General features: G+C 43.8%; 2 protein-coding genes across 2 annotated transcripts; both read right to left on the bottom strand.

Moving 5' to 3' along the window:
- Positions 1-450: 450 nt before the first annotated feature.
- LOC127537099 (trace amine-associated receptor 13c-like) lies at positions 451-1860 on the bottom strand. Its single transcript, XM_051958851.1, has 2 exons — positions 1688-1860; positions 451-1258 (listed from the first exon to the last, which is right to left on the bottom strand). Exons 1-2 carry the CDS (start codon positions 1858-1860, stop codon positions 451-453), a joined length of 981 nt encoding a protein of 326 aa, XP_051814811.1.
- A 16291-nt stretch (positions 1861-18151) lies between these two features.
- On the bottom strand, positions 18152-20162 carry LOC110957091 (trace amine-associated receptor 13c-like). Its single transcript, XM_022202936.2, has 3 exons — positions 20092-20162; positions 19392-19505; positions 18152-18962 (listed from the first exon to the last, which is right to left on the bottom strand). Exons 1-3 carry the CDS (start codon positions 20160-20162, stop codon positions 18152-18154), a joined length of 996 nt encoding a protein of 331 aa, XP_022058628.2.
- Between the last annotated feature and the right edge of the window lie 1759 nt (positions 20163-21921).

The following is a 21921-nucleotide window of genomic DNA, read 5'->3' as shown; positions in this document are numbered from 1 at the left end:
ACATGGCAACGGAGGACAACGATCGTGTAGATGCTGCTATTAAGTCAGTTTTAGCTGAATCTCCTATCGCTTCTTTGAAGGAAGAACAACGAGAGGCGCTTTGCACATTTCTGGATGGTAAAGATGTTTGTGCTTTTTTACCTACGGGTTTTGGTAAGAGTTTAATCTACCAATTGGCTCCGCTCGTTGTGAAGATCCCGCGATTGGCTAAAAACAAACCTGTCAGAGGCGGGACATACTGTTGCATTGTCCAATCTGTGCCTCTTTCCTCCGAACGGATTTACATGGAGCGGTCCCAGATTGATATTGTGGAGTAATATCAAGTACTACACAATTATTAATCTGGCTATTGCCAGGTTACATTTACTCTTTCCAGACCACTGAATTGCTTAATTCACTGATAACTAAACTTTGTATAGCTGCTGTTATTTCAGTCACTCCACAGTTTCACTACAACATGCTGACCTCACAGGAGCCAGGCTGCAGTATCTGCAGAGTGACAATATGTTTCACAGCCTTTCTAAACCAGGGATAAAACAGGGCATAGATCAGAGGATTTAGACAGGAGTTCATATAATATATTATAGATGCAAGATTTACAGAATAAGGATTGGCCCCTGCAAGGATGACACAGTAAAATGGGCAGAAACATATCAGAAACACAAGAACAACAACACCCAGAGTCCTGGCTGCTTTCAACTCAGATTTCCTTGTACTTCGTGTCACAGATTGCTGATGTGTGACAGCTGCAGTGTGAGAGCGCATGGCACGAGCCTGAGACACAGCCACCACAAACACTCTCATATATAGAAGTATAATGGCTATAACTGGAGCAATAACGCTGAAAACAAGGTCAGTAACAAATGTAATGTTGCTGAAAACAACTACACATTCTCCATCGCAGGAATTAGTTATGCTTGGTTGATTCAGCACATCCTTAAAAACAATACTAATACAGAAAACAGAACAGAACCAACACAAAAAAACATACAGTTTGGCTTTTGTCACATTGACTCTGGTGGGATAATGCAGAGGATGACAAATAGCAACATAACGGTCAATTGATATAAGCACCATGTTTCCCACTGAAGCACTCAAAACAATGTTGATCACATAATTACAAAGAGAACACATCACTTCTCCAAGAAACCAGCATTGGGTTTGTAAATAAATTTCTCCCGGCAGCAACACGATGCCCACAAAAAAGTCAGAGACAGCTAGAGAGAGCAGGAGGATGTTAGTGGGTGTGTGGAGTTGCCTGGAAAGAGAAAGAAAAGCATTGTTAACTCACTAAAACATCATATCTCAATGACAACAGAGGGCTTGATCTAAAATGTCAGATGGTCTTTTCAGAGCTGACATGCCATTGCAGAAAAAGCACAAATATTCACAATCGCATTATCATTAGAACTGTTCAAGTTTCCAAATCAGCCACAAGATGGTCATAGTGAGCCAACATGTACAATACATGGACTCTGAAATAGAAATCTTGTTTCATGAGTATTTCATTTTTAACAACTGCTCTATGTATGTATAAGCAAAACTTGTGAAATTCTTTCCTGTGAATAAATCAATTGTAAATGCATGGTTCAGTTCAGACAGTTGCAACATTACACATGAAATACACAAAGAAAACATTGATGATACGAGGCACTTGTATTTCCTAAAATGAGAAGTTAATCTCTGCCTGAAATAGGAGACTGAGATGATGACGAGCAGGTTGAGAACAATCGTGAGAACAGATATGGACGACATCACAATGTTCAGAAGTACAGCATCAAACCGGTGAGGTGTTGGCTTCCTGCAGGAGGTGTTGAGGAGTTCAGGAAAACAGAGCTCTGCTCCGTCCTGGATCTCCATCCTCTGACCACAACTCTCTGTCATACAGCTGATTTATCTCTTTCTACCATCACTCCCCTCCTCTCTATCAGTCTCTGAAGAACACTGTTGTCCTTCCTCCTTTGCTCTATCCAACCTATCTCTTCCTGATGCTTACATGGAGGTCATGGGGGTCAGTCAAAGGTGTAATGGGTAAGAAAGTTGATGTAACTAACAAGATGTGGCCTCCACAGTCACCAGATCTACACTGACCTGCAATTATCAAAACATCAAATAAGAAATTGAGATATTGCCATGATTTCTGAAGTTGTTGAAATTCACACTTCAAGGGTTCACACAGAGAATCTGCCACTCTGTTTGGTGAATAACATGCATGTTCAGTAATATGTAAAGATGCACATTTCTCCTGGTATGATGGAAAAGCACGTGCTGTTTACAACCATGTCAACAAGTTATCCTGGACTGAAAGCAAAGGACTGAGGGTCAACATGGGAAAGACAAAGATACTGTGCAGTGGCAAGGATTTGAACATACTGAAGGACACCGGCAAATTCCCCTGTGGTGTATGCAGAGCAGGGGTTGGCAGGAATTCCATCTACTGTGTAGGCTGCTCCCACTGGGTGCATAAGGCCTGCAGCGGCACCCAGGGCAGGCTGAGAGAAGATCCAGCCTTTTGCTGTCCCAAATGCAGAGGCCTGGCAAGGCCTATTGAAGGACGCCCTTTCGACCAGCTTGACATAGACAACCACAGCCTGGAAGTCATCGACAAGTTCTGTTACCTCGGTGACACGATCGGCACTGAAGGTGGAAGCCTGTCCAGCATCACAAAATGCTGTAAAGCTGTGTGAGGCAAATTCAGAAAGCTGTTGCCTATCCTCACCTGTCGCACCCTAAGTCTGCTCACTAGAGGAAGAATCTATGCCTCATGTGTCCGCAGTGTTATGTGGTATGCCAGTGAGTGCTGGGTGATAAGAAACAAGGAGCGCTCTCAGCTGCTTCGGAATGAGAGGGCTATGATTAGGTGGATATGTGGAGTCGACACCCAGGCACATGTGTATACAGCCATACTGTACAGCAAGGTAGACCTCGTCCACTTTGAGGTCATCCTTAGAAGGAACAGGCTTTGCTGGTTTGGGCACACATACAGCAGCCACTCCTGGATAAGGAAGTGCCAAACACTGGAGGTAGAAGGTACCAGAAGTAGAGGGAACCCACTGTAGGGGTACTACGTTATGATTTTGCTCTCGTTATTAATAGAGGCACCACCTTACTTATGTAAGGAAATTAATTGGTTACATTAATAAAAAATATTAATATTAATAAAATTTTTTGATTAATCTCATATATTAAAGTCTTGAATTCTCGGTTAAATTGACCACATTCTTGCACCATGAAACACTCGAAACTGTAATTTGGTCTAAAATGAAACATTTATTGACTATCCTATTAAAATAATGACAAGTTACCTATATACAATACAGATATGATGTGTGTGTGTGGTGTGCGAAGGAAATATGGTGAGAATTAGCCAGAGCTAACCTGACGAGGTAACCGGTAATTTGGATGAAAATTAATAATAAACGACTGAATGGAGTAGTTAATTAAGTAGTTAGTCACATCAAAACCCCTGATCAGACAGAGACCTCAGCTGGTTCTTACTGTCGTGAACTGTCATGGGGCTGGGACGTTCAGGCCTTCAGAGAAGCAGCACAACGCGTCTGGACTTGCAGGTTCGGAGCGGTGTGTCGTCGCTATGGCCACGCTTGGATGTTCTGCCGTGGGTTGATCGATTCGGTGCAAAGGGACCTGATCCAGCAGGTCTCCGGAGTTCTCAGCTGAGGGCCGGGGCCCGTTTGATGGAAAAATGTTCACTTGATCGAAAATGAGGGCTCTCGTGATATTTTAGCAGGCCTTAGTCGAATAACAGAATAGGTAAACTGTAGAGCCCAGAATAAGAAAAATGTAAATCGGTTCTCAATCAGTTCTTGGATTAAATGAACAAACTTTGGCTTAAAAAAATGAGCGAAAATGTCTCTTTAAGTTACAAAAATATTAACAGATAATAAATAGTTATCAAACTTTGATGATGAGGGAATTTCAAAGATTGGAAAAAGCGCGCTTTAGGTAAGAAAATAATGGGAATCTCCGTCATGGATTCCCCAGGGAGGAAAAAGGGAAGAGACGGGGACCGGGCCTTGTCCGGCTTATATCGGCCAAGAGGGTCATGGGAAGACCTCAAGGCGGAGGGAAGCTTCGGCGCGAATCTCTGGTGGAATTTGACTCTCTTTGTTCTCAAGAGAAGAGGGGCAGAGAAAAAGGAATGATCAGGAATCTGTTAAAAATATAGTCTCAAACGCGCAAAACACAATCTGTCTATTCCTCCACCATACTTCAGTTGTGTGAAAGAGAAACGTGTAGATTAATACATATGTTCATATCATGTGAATTATTTCATTCATAACTACATACTTATGTTTATGACATTAAAATATATATATCACAGTGAAAATATAATAACAAGTCAGACATTTGGTAATAGGTAAATACAATGGTCATCATTCAACCTAAATGGAGAGGAAATTCAGAGGTTAATACTGGAATTCATTCCAAAATCCTGTGGGAGAGATCAATTAACCAGGCATTTTGATATCTAGGCTTCTGTAAGTGGTAGGAGTGTCAATTCTGGATATGATGTACAACATAATCTCACTATAACTTTGGCAATCAGGAAAGAACTAAATAAATCTCAGAAATATGAACTTTGAAGATGTTCAGTTCCTTCAGTTAAAGAGTGTCACTCTGTGCCAGCCTTCTGCAGCAGGTCATAAAACTTTACGACCCATTATTTGAGCCTGATGGAATGTGGGGAGGTCCGTGGCTGAGGGTCTCCTAAAGCTGAAAAGGGATTTTAGCATGAAAGTTCATTAACAAGACATCCATAGCATGTAATTGAGAATCCTTGTCCGTCAGAAAGGTTCTTCCAGGTGTTCAATGTTCACAGGAATTCCATCTTCCTGTGGATGAAACATACAGAAATACATGTGTATCCCCATGTCTCCAGTAATGGGTGTTGGTCAGTGCTGGGGAAAGAGAGCTTATCTGAGGTTGAACAGCTCAGGAATTCCAGAGGCCTTTGGAAAATGTCTACACCACGAAAAACATGGATGGATAATGTTCTGGAGGACCTTCATTCCTGTAACCTTACAGTCAATATGGCCAAGGACAGGGATGAATGGCGACAGCAAATTCGGGCTACCACCTGACCGTCCAACCCCCTCGCTAGGGGAAGAATGGACTCCAAATGCATGATGATGATGATGATGATGATGATAATGAAATGTAAGAGACTGCTACATCAGCCACTCCAACAACTTCCTGTTGCTAAAGGAATGAAAAAGAATACATCAAATCAAAGCTTTGTTTTGACTGTATCATCAGTATTATTGTCAAAATTACAATACCTGCAAAACAGTTCAGTTATTTTGAACTTTAAGTAAATAAAGCAGCAGCAGCAATGGTCGACAGAAAGATGGAAATAGTCTGCAGTTAAAGACGCTCTCTGATTAGCTGTGAGGACGAATGATGGCTCGCAGTAGTGTAGCAGTCAGAAGACTCTTTTTTATGTGTTTTTCCTCCTGTTCGTTTTTACCATGAGCACAAAAAAGTACAGTAGTACTCCAATCCAGTTGCTCTGGAATGGAGTGCGTTGTGGTGAGTCGGACTCCAACCAGAGTTTTAACCGCCATCTCCGGTGCTATTATACCACAACCAGCAAGCAGCCCGTGGTTCACTATGCCTAGGGGAAAACAAAGAAGGAGGTGGTGCAGGAAGCGTGGATGCTGAGCCGGTGTCCATATCCAGCTAGGGAAGACCCCACACGGACCAGCATTACCCAACATCTTCCTCACAAATGCCAGGTAACTTAACAAGTTATTGGCCACTGTCAAGGCACAGGAAACCATGCACAGATCACAGATACTTTATTTGTCATTGCACAATTTCATATACCCCCGCCTTCGAATTGCCACCTTATAGCGGTGGAGGGGTTTGAGTGTCTCAATGATCCTGGGAGCTATGTTGTCCGGGGCATAAGCCCCTGGTAGGGTCTCCCAAGGCAAACTGGTCCTGGGTGAGAGACCAGACTAAGAGCGATTCAGAAGACCTTGATGAAAACAGAATATGATGAAGCCACTACCTCGCCTGGGTTAGGGAAACCAGGGCCTTCCCCTGGAGCCAGGCCTGGGGGGGCTCGTAGAAGAGCATTTGGTGGCCGAGCCTTGGGGTCCCATGGGGCTCGGTCGGGCACAGCCCGAAGAAGTAACACGGGGCCACCGCCCAGTAGGCCCACCACCTACAGGGCAGGAAGTCGGGGTCGGGTGCTATGTCCACCGGGCAGTTGGCAGGAGCGGGTGCCTGGGCGTGCCGCCCCCTGGTGGTGTAGACTAGCTCTGGGGACGTGGAATGTCACCTCACTGGCGGAGAAGGAACCTGAGCTGGTGCGGGAGGTGGAGCGATACCGGCTAGATATAGTTGGGCTCACCTCCACGCACAACAAGGGTTCTGGAACCAGAATCCTGGAGAGGGGTTGGACTCTCTCCTACTCCGGAGTTGCCCAAAGTGAGAGGCATGGGGTGGGTGTGGGGATACTCACAAGCCCCTGTCTGAGCGCCGCTTTGTTGGAGTTCTCCCCGGAGAACAAGAGGGTTGCCTCTCTGCGACTTCATGTTGCAGAGGGGAAAACTCTGACTGTTGTCTGTGCTTATGCGCCCAACAGCAATTCAGAGTATTCGGCCTTCTTGGAGTCTCTGGGTGGTGTCCTGGAAGGGGTACCGCCTGGGAATTCCATAGTTCTCCTGGGAGACTTCAATGCTCACATGAGCAACGATGGAGAAACCTGGAGGGGGTGATTGGGAGAAACGGCCTGCCCGATCTGAACACGAGTGGTGTTTTATTATTGGACTTCTGTGCTAGTCATAGATTGTCCATAACAAACACCATGTTCGAGCATAAGGTTGCTCATAAGTGTACTTGGTACCAGAGCACCTTAGGCCAAAGGTCGATGATCGACTTTATAGTTGTATCGTCAGACCTGCGGCCATATGTTTTGGGCACTCGGGTGAAGAGAGGTGCAGAGCTGTCAACTGATCACCACCTGGTGGTGAGTTGGATCCGATGGCGGGGAAGACTGCTGGACAGACCTGGTAAACCCAAACGTGTAGTGCGGGTGAACTGGGAACGTCTGGCGGAGGACCCTGTCCGTAGGGTTGCCAACTCCCACCTCTGGAAGAGTTTCTCCTGCATCCCGGGGGAGGTTGGGGACATGAATTCTGAGTGGTCCATGTCCAAAGCCTCCATTGCAGAAGCATCTGCTAGGAGCTGTGGTCTGAAGGTAACTGGTGCCTGTCACGGTGGCAATCCAAAGACCCGCTGATGGACACCAGTGGTTAGGGAGGCCGTCAGGCAGAAAAAGGAGTCTTTTCGAACCTGGTTGGCTCGGGGGTCTCCCGAAGTAGCTGACAGGTACTGGCTGGCCAAAAGGGCAGCAGCTGTGGTGGTTGTGGAAGCTAAAACTCGGGTGTGGGAGGAATTCAGAGAAGGACTTTCGGTCAGCCTCGGGGAAGTTCTGGCAAACTGTTTGGCCCCCTTAGGAAGGGGAGGCAGGGCTTCGCTCAGGCTGTGTACAGTCAGGGTGGAGAACTGTTGACCCGTACTGGGGATATCGTCGAGCGGTGGAAAGAGCACTTCGAGGAACTCCTGAACCCGGTAAACACATCCTCTATGGAGGAGACAGAGCCTGAAAACTCGGGAGGATCTTCGTCCATATCTGTGGCAGAGGTCGCTGAGGTAGTTAAGAAGCTCCTTGGTGGCAAGGCGCCAGGTGTGGATGAGATTCGCCCTGAGATGCTGAAGGCTCTGGACATTGTTGGACTGTTTTGGTTGACATGTCTATACAATGTCACGTGGGCATCGGGTACAGTACCTGTGGAGTGGCAGACCGGGGTGGTGGTCCCTATTTTCAAAAAGGGGGACTTGAGAGTGTGTGCCCACTACCGCGGTATCACACTTCTCAGCCTCCCCGGGAAAGTTTACTCTAGGTTGCTGGAAGGGCGGATTTCGTCCCGGTTGTGGAACAGCGGACCAGCTCTTTACCCTTGCGGAGCTGCTGAGGGGGTCATGGGAGTCTGACCTGTCAGTCTACATGTGTTTTGTGGATCTGGAGAAGGCCTATGACCATGTCCGCCGAGAGGCTTTGTGGGGGGCACTGCGGGAGTATGGGGTCCCGGGCTCGTTGCTACGAGCCATTCGGTCCCTGTATGACCAAAGTGAGAGCTGTGTCCGCATACTTGGCACTAAGTCAGTCACATTTCCGGTGGGTGTTGGGCTCCGCCAGGGCTGCTCCTTGTCTTGCCTTCTGTACCCTACTCTCTGCATCCACACCCAGCTAAGTTCCCATTAGCTTCTGAGCCAGGCAGTTAGTAGCTAAAGCAAATAGTGTTTTGAATTCACTGCATGAAAGGAGGGATCTTCGTCAGTCAACAACACTCTAAATTGCAGTGAAATTTCAACTGCCAATGAGAACTCACAGGCAATGCAGAAAACTACCAGAGCACAGAAACACTAACATTCAGTGAGAGTCCAGATTTTAGCCATACAATGAATCCCATTTTTGCTCTTTAGTTCTGTCTTTGCTCTGCAGTGAGTCCAGAGGAAATCTTGAGAGGGGTCTGGCTGCAGACCGCACCTCTCAGGCCCCGCCACCGCACTTCTCAAGCCCCTGTCCTGCAGACCTCTACCGCATCTCTCAAGCCCCTGAGGCGTCAGTCCAGCCCGGAAATGACGTAACTTACTGCACACTTGGACCGGAAATAGTGCCATTATTTCACAGCCGACGAAAAAGACGGTAAGTGACTAGTCTGTGAAAAACTTTAAACAATCAGGTGAATGTAATATTTTTCATCTTGACATAAATAAATATTGTCAGTCTTTAGTAAAACGACCGGATGTTACCTCTGTCTTTTGCATAACTTCTTTAAAGTTTTGTGTCCACGAGAGCATAAACTTGTGTTAGCGGCGAACAATGGCGTTGGCAGCTGCTAGCGCCATTGTTCGCCGCTATGTTGTGTTTACTATAAACGATCGTCTTCAACCTAACGTAAACGTTTGACCAAGGACGAGTGGATTTCGGAAGCGTACTGAGTGGGTTGGCTTTGGGTCTGGGTAGCTATCTGAGCAAAGAAAAGTGTAAAATTTGTTAGATAGCTGGAAAACTTTGTCCTGTTATTCAGGGCGTTCGGACTAAGAGTTCACTAGAAAGAGCTGTTTTAGCATTAAATCAGCCTAAATTTCAGAGTAACATGTTTAAATTATGTTCAGTCTTAAGTTGGTCTCTCATTTGAACATTGCCTTACAGATTTTTTTTCTTTCCTAACGTAGATGCATCATTCTATCGTATTGATTGGCACACAAATGGCAGCTAACCACTGCACGTCATGCTGTAAACTGTATCACTGTCCCCTGTGCCCTGGATTTAAACCAGCAAAATTGAACAGGATCCAGAGTCACCTTAAAGTCCACATTAGCAATGCCATTTCGTTTGAAGGTAAGTGTGTATGAACAGTGAAGCCTATTGGTGTGTATGTAGCACCACACCGACATGCTGCACTATTTATTGAAAGACAACATTTTTCTTTGTTTTTTTCCTCAGATAAAAAGATATGCAAGTGCAGTCTTAAGTGTAGGACTGCAGCACATTTTCATTGCCCTGTGTGTCACAAAACAGTGCTCAAAAAAAGTGATATGGAAGGACACTTGATGGCTTGCTGAGGGAAAGTTGTGCAAACGCCTTGTCCGGCAACTGAGACTACCTCAGATCCCAATGTACCACCATCTACCCCTACCCCATTGGATTTATCAACTGAACAGGCCTCTTTTTCAATCCAACAGAGCCCAACTATTTCACCACCCCCCACATTTCCAAAGACTGAAGTCTGTCTTACCAGTGGTCAGCTCTCCACTTCAACACACAAGTGCCATATTATCTGTTGACACTGCTTCTCAGGTGGATAATAGTCTGCTGCTTCAAAAGAAGAAAACAAAGTGTCCCCACTGTAATCTTCTACTTTATAAAAACAATATCTCCAAAAATGTAAAGATGTTACAATCGAGGATCATTTAAAAAGTATTTGTGTGGACTCAAAAAATGGCATTTCCGCTGTTCAGAAGTCGAGGCATGGCTTTTCTGTCCCAGTGCATGTTCAAAATAAAACTTGGGGCCATCTACACAAAGTACAGTGTGAACTGGAGGAGTGCAGACAATATCACTTTTTGGCAGTTAGAAGTGGTCTGTCATTCAGGCACTGTGAGCACATCCGCTCACTACAATACTGTACTGAGACTGTTAAAGAAGAAAGACTTCAAGAAAATGTTTTGGAGGAAATGGTGCAGCTTCAGTTTTTTGGGGGAGGCAAAAAAGGCAACGCGTCTTAAAAGGCAAAAAACTGCACGTGCTAAACATGTACCTCTCTGTGTCCCAGTAGCCTTCCAGGAGACCCAAAAGCAGCTTTGCTTTTCTATCTATGAGCCTGCTTTGACTCATTATACCCGTCTTGGAAGGATCATGGTTACCTACAGTACCTCAGACAACACATGGCACTGACCGTGTGCCAAAGCCAGGCTTTCATGCATTCATAAAAATATCAGCAAGTGGCATTTATTTCAAACAAATCGGGACCTGTTTAAAACACAGACAGACAATTCTTCCACTCCCCAACAGCAGCAGGACACTGTCTATCCACCACTGAATGAAAGCTTAAGACAGTTTGTCCTATACATTTATCGTCATAAGAAGCTCCCAGCCATCTTACCTGATGACCTTTTGAAGCCAAAGGCCTTGACAGACTTTATCACTGAATTGCATCCAGCAGAGAAGATTTGGTTTGGATTTTTTTGTCAGATCATGTTCTGCTCTGTGGTGCAGTCTTTTTATGGTGCTTCTTAAATTCAATCAGAATTGCATCACAATTATTTGGGACAGAATTCACAAAACGGCACTGTAAAAATGCCACATCTGCATGTGTGTGTTTGCATGAAGATTTTGTTCTTGCCTGATATGTGTTGAGTGTGTGTGCTGTGCATGAAAGATGTCTGTGTTTAACGTTATTGACTGTTTAGCTCCTAATGCAGCTGTCTTTTCAATTTTAGAAACCTTTTCCAGGATGTAAATCCTGGAACATGGACAGAGAGGGTTGGAACAGACCTAGAGGTATTTTAAAAACCATGTATAGGTTTAATGACGATTTCAAAACTCTGTGGCAGTGACTCAGTCAATTCTCATTTCAGGGTTTACCTAGACAGTCATTTGGGAGTGACTGTGGCATTTTCATGTTGATGGTAGGTGAGACTGATACTCTTATTTTGTCTTGTGTGCTTTGATGATATTAACATTAAATTATTCTGATTCTATAGTATGCCCTGTACACCGTTTTGGATGCACCCTATGACTTTAGCATTGTAAGTTCACCATATCATTCAAATTAGGCTCTAGATCTGTTTGTGCTAATCTTATATTAAGTGTTCTGTTTTAAATTTTATTAGACCGATATGCCAGCTCTGAGAAAATGGTGGTGTGTAATGCTCATGGAAAATTTTGACCTTGGAAGGTAAGTCTGTAAGAGAGTTTAAAATGTTTCTATTTGGAAGTTGTTACACCACAGCACCGTCTCTGTTGAACTTGTGGAATATTGATTTATGTCTTTGTTAAACTTATGTGAGCTATGGGAAAGTCTTCGCCCACTGGACTGATGCTTCAGAAGCTCTGCTACGTGGTGAGGTGCCACCAGTCTTCCGTCTGAAGAAACGGAAATTGGATGATACTGCTGAGGTCAGCTTTTTAAGATTTTTTTTTTTTTTACATTAGTTCACATTTCTTTGTTATGCCAGTAGTAATCATGACAATAATTTTGTTTATTAATAACTTTTAAAAAGTAAGTTTACTAAGTATTTTGACAACTATTTGCTTAACAACTAAGTCTCTCTGATTGGTTTTGCTATTGTACTTAACAAAAATTTGAGGGGAGCATTCTCTCCATGTTGACCCCATATGTGCCAGGTGTTTACTTGGATTACTTCATTACATTGTGGTTTAAAACTGTGCCTTCATGTGATCTTTGCATGTTCTTAAGATGTGCGGCCTTTGTTTTTTAGGATGAAGAGCACCCACAGCCTCTGCAAATTACATCTCCACTCCAAAAAGATGTTCAGACAGAAGAGGAAGTGGTAAGATTTTTTGCTAGGTCTATGCATCTTACTTAAAAGGAATACCTTTTCCACAGGATAGAAATAATATTTAATTTATTAATTTTGCCCATTCAAAACCCAGATAACCCTTTTTTCTTTCATTTCCAAAGACCAGCATAGAGGAAAAAAATTTCCAAGACTGCAAAAAAGCTGCAGAATGGGTTCAGGAATATCTACATTTGTTTGCTGCAACTGTTGAGCTGCCTGACATCCTGCAGATGGGACAAGAGATGCAGAAGGAGTCTGTGAAGCAGTTTGTTAGCCTTTCATCTGACGGATCGGGTCAGCTTAGTGAGGACGACAAGGAACACATCTTGGAGCCATTCAAGTTTATATTTCAAGTAGTAAAAGACGTGGATATTTTGTGAAGAGATAATGGACAAAAGAGGATACCTGGCATATTGTGAATGCAGGATTGAGGACCAATAGATGGGCACTCTTTTTCATATGGTGGAAAAAAAATAAAACTATGCTGCATTAAAATGTAAATATATGTATATATTAGAGCTGTGTGTATATATAGGTTTTTGAATAAGTGTTAGTAGAAATGTTTCTAAAATATGTTGTCTGTTAAAATAAATATGTTAACCCCAGATTGGATGCAAGACTGATTTCCAAAATTCAAACAAAAACAGAAACACTGGATGATAGTGGAGGTGGAGGGGCAGCCGGGGGCCTGAGAAGGGTGGTGGAGGGGCTTGAAAAGAGTGGTCTGCAGCCAGGAGTCTGAGGGAGGTTGGTGGAGGGCGCTTGAGAGAGATGGTGGGGCAGCCAGGGGCCTGAAAAGGGTGGTAGAGGGGCTTGAGAGAGGTGGAGGGGCTTGAAAAGAGTGGTCTGCAGCCAGGAGTCTGAGGGAGGTTGGTGGAGGGCGCTTGAGAGAGATGGTGGGGCAGCCAGGGGCCTGAAAAGGGTGGTAGAGGGGCTTGAGCGAGGTGGTCTGCAGCCAGACTGTCTTGGAAATCTTTGGCTCTTCAGATGCTCATCGGTGTTCAGTATCAGTGTTTGTCTGATGTTCGGTGGTAGGCAGGTGATGTGTTGCATGTTTGTGGAGTTTTTTTCCACAAAGGAAGTCAAACGATCTAAACCCTTTGCCATTGTTAAAAAAAAAAAATCTGAAGATTCACAAATTATTTGACAATGAGAAAAGTTGAATGCTGAAACTTTTGCTCTTTAACTTTAAAAACAGATTGTCACAGTTTGGCCATGGTTGCATCACATGTTGTTGTTGTGTAGCTACATCATGTGTTTTTCTTCACACATGTGCTTGTACCTAATTGTAATGGTGCTCATTAAGTTCACAAAAACGCACGGTAAACTTTGTCCCATTTAATAATACTTACTCAAGCTTTCCCTTTAAATCCAGTGTTTTGTTTTACCACTAAAAGACTGAACACATTCAAGAATCTAAGGTAATGAAATACTGTTAAGAATTGGTTCAGTAGCTCAGGTGTAGGAAATGACCAGGCGGATTTAGAAGACAAAAAAGGATTTATTTACAACACAAAAGGACTACAAAGATGGCGTAGCGAACTTTCAGGAAGCGGAACAAAGGTAAGTAACTCAAACTACACTCAGCTCCTCCTGGAGGCCGGGAAGACAAACAACACTATCAACTCACACAAGGTAACACCAAAGCAAGAAATACTTCACCGCAGTGGTGTAGTGGTCCCTGGAGAAGTGGGTATACTCTTAATTTTCACCGTTTTTTGAATTAGTCCAGAAAAACACCCTGTTTTTTCTTCTTCTTTTGTTTTAAAATAAAATCACACAGAAATTCATCTATTGTTACAAGCTAAATCAAAATTCAAAATGAGGCTTAATCTGTCAAAATCACCTTTTGTTACAGTGTTAGGCTTCACCTTTCAATAAACTGAAGATGCAGTTTACTGCCTCAATATGCTCTGACCTGGTGGTGGTAGACTGGGTCCTTGACTCTGCTCACACTGACTTGCCTGGCTAGCTTCAGGTTGGGAGCTGCCAGGGCTGCTGGTTTCAGGGCTGGGGTCTGTCTGGGCCTGGTCTGGGCCTGATTTGTGCTTCTTTACAAAAAAGAAGTCAGCAATACCTCCCTTCCTTTTCATTGTTGTCTGTCCCTATACAAAATAAGAAAGCCTGGTTAGACCTCAATATTGTTTTAAGTCGAATCTTAAACTACCTGTCCCCATTTTTGTGTTTTTACTTACTTTAAAATCAACTACCAGCCTAGAGGTTTTCCCACATCCCAATCTAGCTAGCTTCAGACTTACGTTAGCCTTTCAAAACGTTAGTCAGACTCGGCCCGACACTCAGTTTAACCACTGGCGACAAAATATCCTCTCCTTGAAATGTGCAGTCATGTTGCCAGTAGTTTAAAACAATGATTCATTTGGAAACCACCTTAAAACTTACCTGAGAATTATATCGTCCATGAAAGTAGGTTCGCTTGATACGTGCCACTCACTTGAAAGGTGTTTATTCTGACTTTCTCGCATTTCTGCGCATCTTTCAAGCAGACCTGTCAATCAACTGGAGTGCCACAGAGGTGTTAGCAAAATTTTCCTCTGTATGACCCGCTCTACTCTGCTTCTGATTGGCTCATCCCTAAAGTTAACCAATCGAATCAGTGAAGGTAGCATGTACCAGCCAATTACAGGCAGAGGAGGGTTGTTCATGGCTTCATCATCCTTAAAGCTGCTGTCCGGAGTTTGAATCGCAGCGTCTCCCAGAACACTGTTGGTCCCACCGTCCCTCCCTCTGATTTCGCCCCTTTATTTGTGCACGCGTGCAGTACATGAGAGAAGTGCCCGGAGTGCTGCAGCATATGGCCTGTTTTGCTGTTTTCCCCTCTTCTACATTTAGTACATTTAGTAAATAATAAAGGAATTACGTTAGAATGCTGTATTGAGTCTAACTTGTCCTAATACCAAAATAACATGAATCTGCTAGGATGAACGAGTAAAGTTTCAATATGTGATTACACTCGTGTATCCCTCTCGATGACGTTGTTTATCAAACTTAGTGCATTTACGCGTGTATATGTGTTACATTGTTTATTTATTTCTATCTAGAGTTCAGAATTGCATGACTCCTCTGACGAAGAGTATGTCCCAGACGCCCCAACATCTTCCTCCAGAGGTCGGCCATCTAAACGAAGCCGTCAGGCGGGCTATGGAGGCCGTGGTCGGGGAGCGACGCGAGCACCCCGAGCCAAAAAACGTCCTGCAGTCTCTTGGCCTGACAAGCCGTGGGATTGGTAACTTTTCTGGAAGTTGCTGATCCCTGATGCTCTCTCCTCCACAAGCAAAACAAATGTGCGCGCGGTTGCGTAGTGCGTAGCTCGCCCACCTCTGCATGGGCTTGCTTGCTGTGCGCGTAACCGTTGATTGACAGCATGACAAAGCTGAAGCTCGAACTTGATTGGTCGGCAGCAACCGGCGCTTTTTGGAATAACATGGGGGTCTATGAGAGGAAGGCAGAGCTCAGGAATAAATTTTCATATCGCGTTATTCTAACTTTATATTATAGTATCGAACTACACTAACACATTTAAGCTTTGTTAAAAAATGATACATAGATTGAAAACAAACGGAAACTCCGGACAGCAGCTTTAAGGAAAAGAGGGCTACCTGGCACACAGATATTACTGAATGATGCGCACCAGGGAGCATTAGAAGTGGGTATACGCAATGGTAACTGAAAAATAAGTGGGTATACGCCGTATACCGCCGTATACCCTGGACTACACCAGTGCTTCACCGCATCAGCAGAACTAGGAAAACTGTAACTACAAGGCTTATCCTACTCTCTCTAGCTATCTAACTCACAACGACCGGGATGTTCAGGACCTGGACACAGCAGCGGTTTCTGTGCCAGGATGGAGAATGGCTGGGGGTAGGTAGATGATAAAGAGGGACGCCAGCGAAGGAGCACGGCACAGGTGAGTTTCTTTTCATGTGCGAGGGCTCCGGGAACCAGTGATGATTTTGGACGCGGTAGGTCAAACGACAGGAACAGGTGCATCCGGTTCTGTAATAGAGGAAAACAGAGGTGGTTAGTACAATGACGGAGTTCTGGAGCAGAATAACTGACTGTACTAGCTGTAAGCGGTTACTGGCGAGAGTCAGTGGCGTCTGACTATATTGCAGGTGAAGTGAGGCTTGATTGGCTGTAGTCCACCTGTTCCTGAGAAGCCTAATCACAGAGAATGAGAAACACCTACCGCTGTCACATGCTGCTTGGAGGTCCTGAAAGGGGAAGGCCACTATCTGGGCCTGGTCTCAGCTGTCCTGACAAATACAGTTTAGTATCTAACCAGAATGACGGAAGAAGCAGGAAATGTGCAATACAATGAAAAATGTTGAAGTAGAAGATCTTTATAAAAACGCTAAGCTATATCCAGTATGTAGCAATATGTAGTGGTATGTGCAGTTCAGGTGTATACAGTATTAAGAGAGTGGGGAATTATGTGAATAAAACATGCTCTAGATATTATAATGTGCTGCATGAATAATATATAGTGGTGGTGCTGAACTACAGTTTCAATGTGTTTAGGTTCTGTTTTTGGACATTGGCAGTCTGAAATTCTGGCCAGCACTTGTTTCATTTGTCACATTTTGGTGATTTTTATTTCTAACTGGTGTTTCTGCTGCATCTGTCTGTATTGCTGTGTCTCTGAGTAGTGTACAGCTTCATTTATCCCCAAGAGACGAGCAGAGAAAATGTATTTCTGATATTCCTCAGTTTAGACTACAATTTATCCCATTTGTGGCTGCTTTTGTTCTTTCATTTTGTTATACAAGCACAAGAAGCTTTTATTTTGTCTTACGAATCATAAGCTGCCATTATACTCAATATGAGCACCAAGAGTCTCAAGCCAATTAGATTTACTTTTTTTTTTTTTAGTCAATCACAGGCTCTTATTAAACTACATCTAAGCTCTAAAAGTTTCAAACTATCAAAAATTCTCATTTTCTTTTGTCAGTCATTGACTAAAATTGTGCCTTGCCAATCATCCATCCTCTATACACCGCTTTATCCTCACTAGGGTTGCGGGGGGTCCTGGAGTCTATCTCAGCTGACTCAGGCGAAGGCAGGGGACACCCTGGACAGGTCGCCAGTCTGTCGCAGGGCCCTTGCCAATCAAGTGTTCTTTTTTTGTCTTCCCAGTAAAAGGATCTCGTACACACTTTCTGACCCCCAAAATTTCCAAGCTCTTTTTTTTGGGTGATGTTTCACATCGTATTTTTATTTATAATGATGCTGCATGTTGTCAAAACCTGCTCTCCATGGTGAAATGGTTTGAGTTATCATTGCAGAACCCTGTCTTCATCCTCTAACTTCATCTGGGATTCCACTCTATGATGTTGTCTCTCAGCAGAGTCTAACCACAACAGTACTTTGGTTCAGCACACTCATGTTCCCACAGCAAACTGTTGTTCCTTACTTTCACATAACAGAAATGGAATAATTCAGAATCTGAATAAAAAATAAAATATTATATCTAACATAGTTTTATATCAATCTTGAGATGTTTTGAACTTATGTAGTCACACTGTAGCCTCTATTTTAATGGGAAAGATCATATCCAAGTGTTGTTGCATCCACTTGCATGTTTGTTCTTTGAATTTCTTCTTCTCTGCTGATCATTAAAAATTGGTTTTGTTAAAATGACACACCCATTGGTGGTTTCCGGTTGAGTGTGAAGTGGCACAGATGAGGGTCAGCACCATGTTTATTTATTTCACTCATTAAATTATGTTAGAAAATGTGAAAGACGTGTTGACTGTTGTTTGCAGTAATAATTCACACACTGTTGCTGTGGAAGGGTAATGACCCTTTCTTTAATAGAACATGTTCATGGTTACACTGTTCATCAACGACAGTTTGTATTGACAACATTACATCTCACAGTTTTGACAGATGTACATGTACAGATGTACATTTCAATGTACGTTTACTCTTTCCAGATCACCGACTTGCTTAATTCACTGATTAATAAACTTTGTATAGCTGCTGTTATTTCAGTCACTCCACAGTTTTACTTAAACATGCTGACCTCAGAGGAGCCAGGCTGCAGTATCTGCAGAGTGACAATATGTTTCACAGCCTTTCTAAACCAGGGATAAAACAGGGCATAGATCAGAGGATTTAGACAGGAGTTCATATAATACATTATAGATGCAACATTTACAGAATAAGGGCTGGCTCCTGCAAGGGAGACACAGTAAAATGGGCAGAAACATATTAGAAACACAAGAACGATAACACCCAGAGTCCTGGCTGCTTTCAACTCAGATTTTCTTTTACTTAGTGTCACTGAATGCTGATGTGTGACAGCTGCAGTGTGAGAGCGCATGGCACGAGCCTGAGACACAGCCACCACAAACACTCTCATATATAGAAATATAATGGCTATAACTGGACCAATAAAGTTTAAAATAAGGTCAGTAACAAATGCAATGTTGCTGAAAACAACAACACATTCTCCATCGCAGGAATTAGTTATGCTTGGTTGATTCAGCACATCCTTAAAAACAATACTAATACAGAAAAAGGAACAGAACCAACACAGAAACACATACAGTTTGGCTTTTGTCACGGTGACTCTGGTGGGATAATGCAGAGGATGACAAATAGCAACATATCGGTCAATTGAAATAAGCACCATGTTTCCTACTGAAGCACTCAAAACAATGTTGATCACATAATTACAAAGAGAACACATCACTTCTCCAAGAAACCAGCACTGGGTTTGTGCGTAAATATCTCCCGGCAGCAACACGGAGCCCACAAGAAAGTCAGAAACAGCTAGAGAGAGCAGGAGGATGTTAGTGGGTGTGTGGAGTTGCCTGGAAAGAGAAAGAAAAGCATTGTTAACTCACTAAAACATCATATTTCAATGATGACAGAGGGCTTGATCTAAAATGTCAGATGTTCTTTTCAGAGCTGACATGCCATTGCAGAAAAAGCACAAATATTCACAATCACATTATCATTAGAACTGTTCAAGTTTCTAAATCAGCCACAAGATGGCCATAGTGAGTCAACATGTACAATACATGGACTCTGAAATAGAAATCTTGTTTCATGAGTATTTCATTTTTAACAACTGCTCTATGTATGTATCAGCATGACATGTAAAATTCTTTCCTGTGAATAAATCAATTGTAAATGCATGGTTCAGTTCAGACAGTTGCAACATTAAACATGAAATACACAAAGAACACATTGATGATACGAGACACTTGTATTTCCCAAAATGAGAAGTTAATGTCTGCCTGAAGTAGGAGACTGAGATGATGACGAGCAGGTTGAGAACAATAATGAGCACAGATATTGAAGACAGCACAACGTGCACAAATACATCTTGAAACCGGTGAGATGTTGGCTTCCTGCAGGAGGTGTTGAGGAGTTGAGGAAAACAGAGCTCTGCTCTGTCCTGAATCTCCATCCTCTGACCAGAACTCTCTGTCATACAGCTGATTTATCTCTTTCTACCATTACTCCCTTTCTCTCTTTCAGTCTCTTAAGAACACTGTTGTTCTTCCTCCTTTGCTCTATCCAACCTATCTCTTCCTGATGCTTACATGGAGGTCATTGGGTGTCAGTCAATGGTGTAATCGGTATGAAAGATGATGTAACTCACAAGACATAGCCTCCCCAGTCACCAGATCTTACTAGAGATACTGACATCATTTCACAAAACAGGGCCAGAAATTGAAGCCAGCATGCAACAAAGTTCCAAAAACTGCAGTTTCTCAAATGTCCACTTATGGCAGCCTACAGAAGGGAATCCATCTCCATGGATCCCCATGTTAAAATGTCCAGTTTTACACAGAAATAACACATTCATAACCTGGTGCAAGAAAATGTTTTAGTCTCTATTACTAAATACCCCATTCAGGACAACTGTACAGGAGGGGATTTTCTGAAGAATTCATCCAATGAAATTGTATTGAGGTCTCAAGTTATGCATACTTGTGCAGGTGGGTCATGTCACAGGACTGTCTGTGGTCCACCTCAGCTCCACTCTTAGTCCACTTTGTCATTACTTTCTGGGTTAATATAGTCAAGATAGTAAAGGTTGGAGCTTCAAGACCGCTTCTCAGGAAACCTATGAGTGAGGGTTTGTCAACATCTGTGCATCAAACCAAATCTACAACAAAAATGGAAGCAAACAATTAACCTCCCTTGTATAATTTATCAGACTGTCCCTTCTCTGATCTACTCTAGTCTAGACACGTTGCAAAGTAGAGGCTCACCACCTCAAGATTCCAGAGTAGAAATGTATGACAAATGTTTGGTCTTTGTATGGGGCCAAACATTTGTCGTACATTTCTACTCTGGAAATGTATTTTTTGATGTTTCTACTCTAAAGATTAGTTTAGTCACATGTTGTGTATTCCTCTCTGTGAATTTAGGCTATTTCTGCCTTTGTAACACCTAAAACATCCAGACAGCAGTGGTTTTATCCTGTTATGCACATTTCTCTAAGTTTGTGTATCTGCAGACTTTCCTGGGGAAGTTCATTGTGAAATTGTTAATGTGTAAATGTGGTTATCCTGGACGGTGGAGGGATGAGATTGTCTGCATGAGGCGGCTCATTGTTGTGGCTATTTCCATTTTCAGTCAAACATCTTCATAGGGATTCCAGATGTTCATAAGTTTCCTGACCTTTGGTGGTTTGTTAACCCTGTGATGCATAGACTGAAAAATAAACACAGACAGTTAAGCTTCACCCATGCCAGGCCTGGCCCGGCTCTCAGCAGCCTGGAAAATTCCAGTCATGACTGGATCTCCCAGACCAACAGAACCTCCGTGCCTGGCTCTCCGTTACAGCCTGTCCACCCAGACCGTGCTCTCCGGCTTGGACAGGTCTGGCTTACCTGGCTCTCCAGGACACCCTGTTCACCCACACTTAAGGCTCCCACCACCCCACCCTGCCACCTAGGGTGTGTGACCAGAGAGAGTGGAAGCAAAGCAGGGGAAAAGCGCTCGAGCAGACCCTGTCATGCCTCTGGTATCACAATGTCTTTTCGTGCCCCTGGTATCACAATGCAGTTTCGCATCCCTGGTATCACAATGTATTTTCGTGCCACTGGATCGCACTTGGCGAGAAACTCTCCCTTCTGGTCCACATACCTCTATTTCTATCCCGGGAAAATTCTCTCTGCAGGGCCCTGGTATCACTGGCTCTCATTTAGGGAGAAACTCTCCCTCCAGACCCCTGACTCTCAGGGAAAAACTCTGCCGGGGTGCAGGCTCTAACTCGGAAGCCTGCACCCCGGCATCCTGGCCGGTGTCGTGTCAGCTAGAGGGGGCCCGGCGCCAACGCCTCTCAGCCAGACACAGAAGCTTGGTTCTAACTGGGCGGGAAACTACACTATCTCCTCTGGATTTTAAAAACGAAGCCTCGAGTAATCGTCTGAGCACGATACGTCATCAAAAGCGGAAGTGAGTGCGCAATGCAACAGAAATCACCATCCGACTGGAGCACGGAACATGGATGGACATCGGCGCTGCATCGTGGATATATTATGTATGCACGATGCAGCGCGGAAATCTGCAATCTATCGTAAGCGCGGATGTCAGAGTTTACTATACAGCTGTATCTAAACGCGGACATCCACAATATATGCACGATGCAGTGCCGATGTCCGTCCGTGTTCTGTGCTCCGGTCGGACGGTGATTTCTGTTGCATTGCACTCAATTCCGCTTTTGATGACGCATTGTGCTCAGACGATTACTCGAGGCTTCGTTAGCTGCAGCCCCACATCTGTTCGGAGCTGTGGCCAGAAGGTCACTGG

This window comes from Acanthochromis polyacanthus, chromosome 14, assembly GCF_021347895.1.
Source record: "Acanthochromis polyacanthus isolate Apoly-LR-REF ecotype Palm Island chromosome 14, KAUST_Apoly_ChrSc, whole genome shotgun sequence".
Classification (NCBI taxonomy): Eukaryota; Metazoa; Chordata; class Actinopteri; family Pomacentridae; genus Acanthochromis; species Acanthochromis polyacanthus.
The sequence above is the reverse complement of the archived record's forward strand: the minus strand, read 5'-3'. Positions and strand labels throughout refer to the sequence as shown.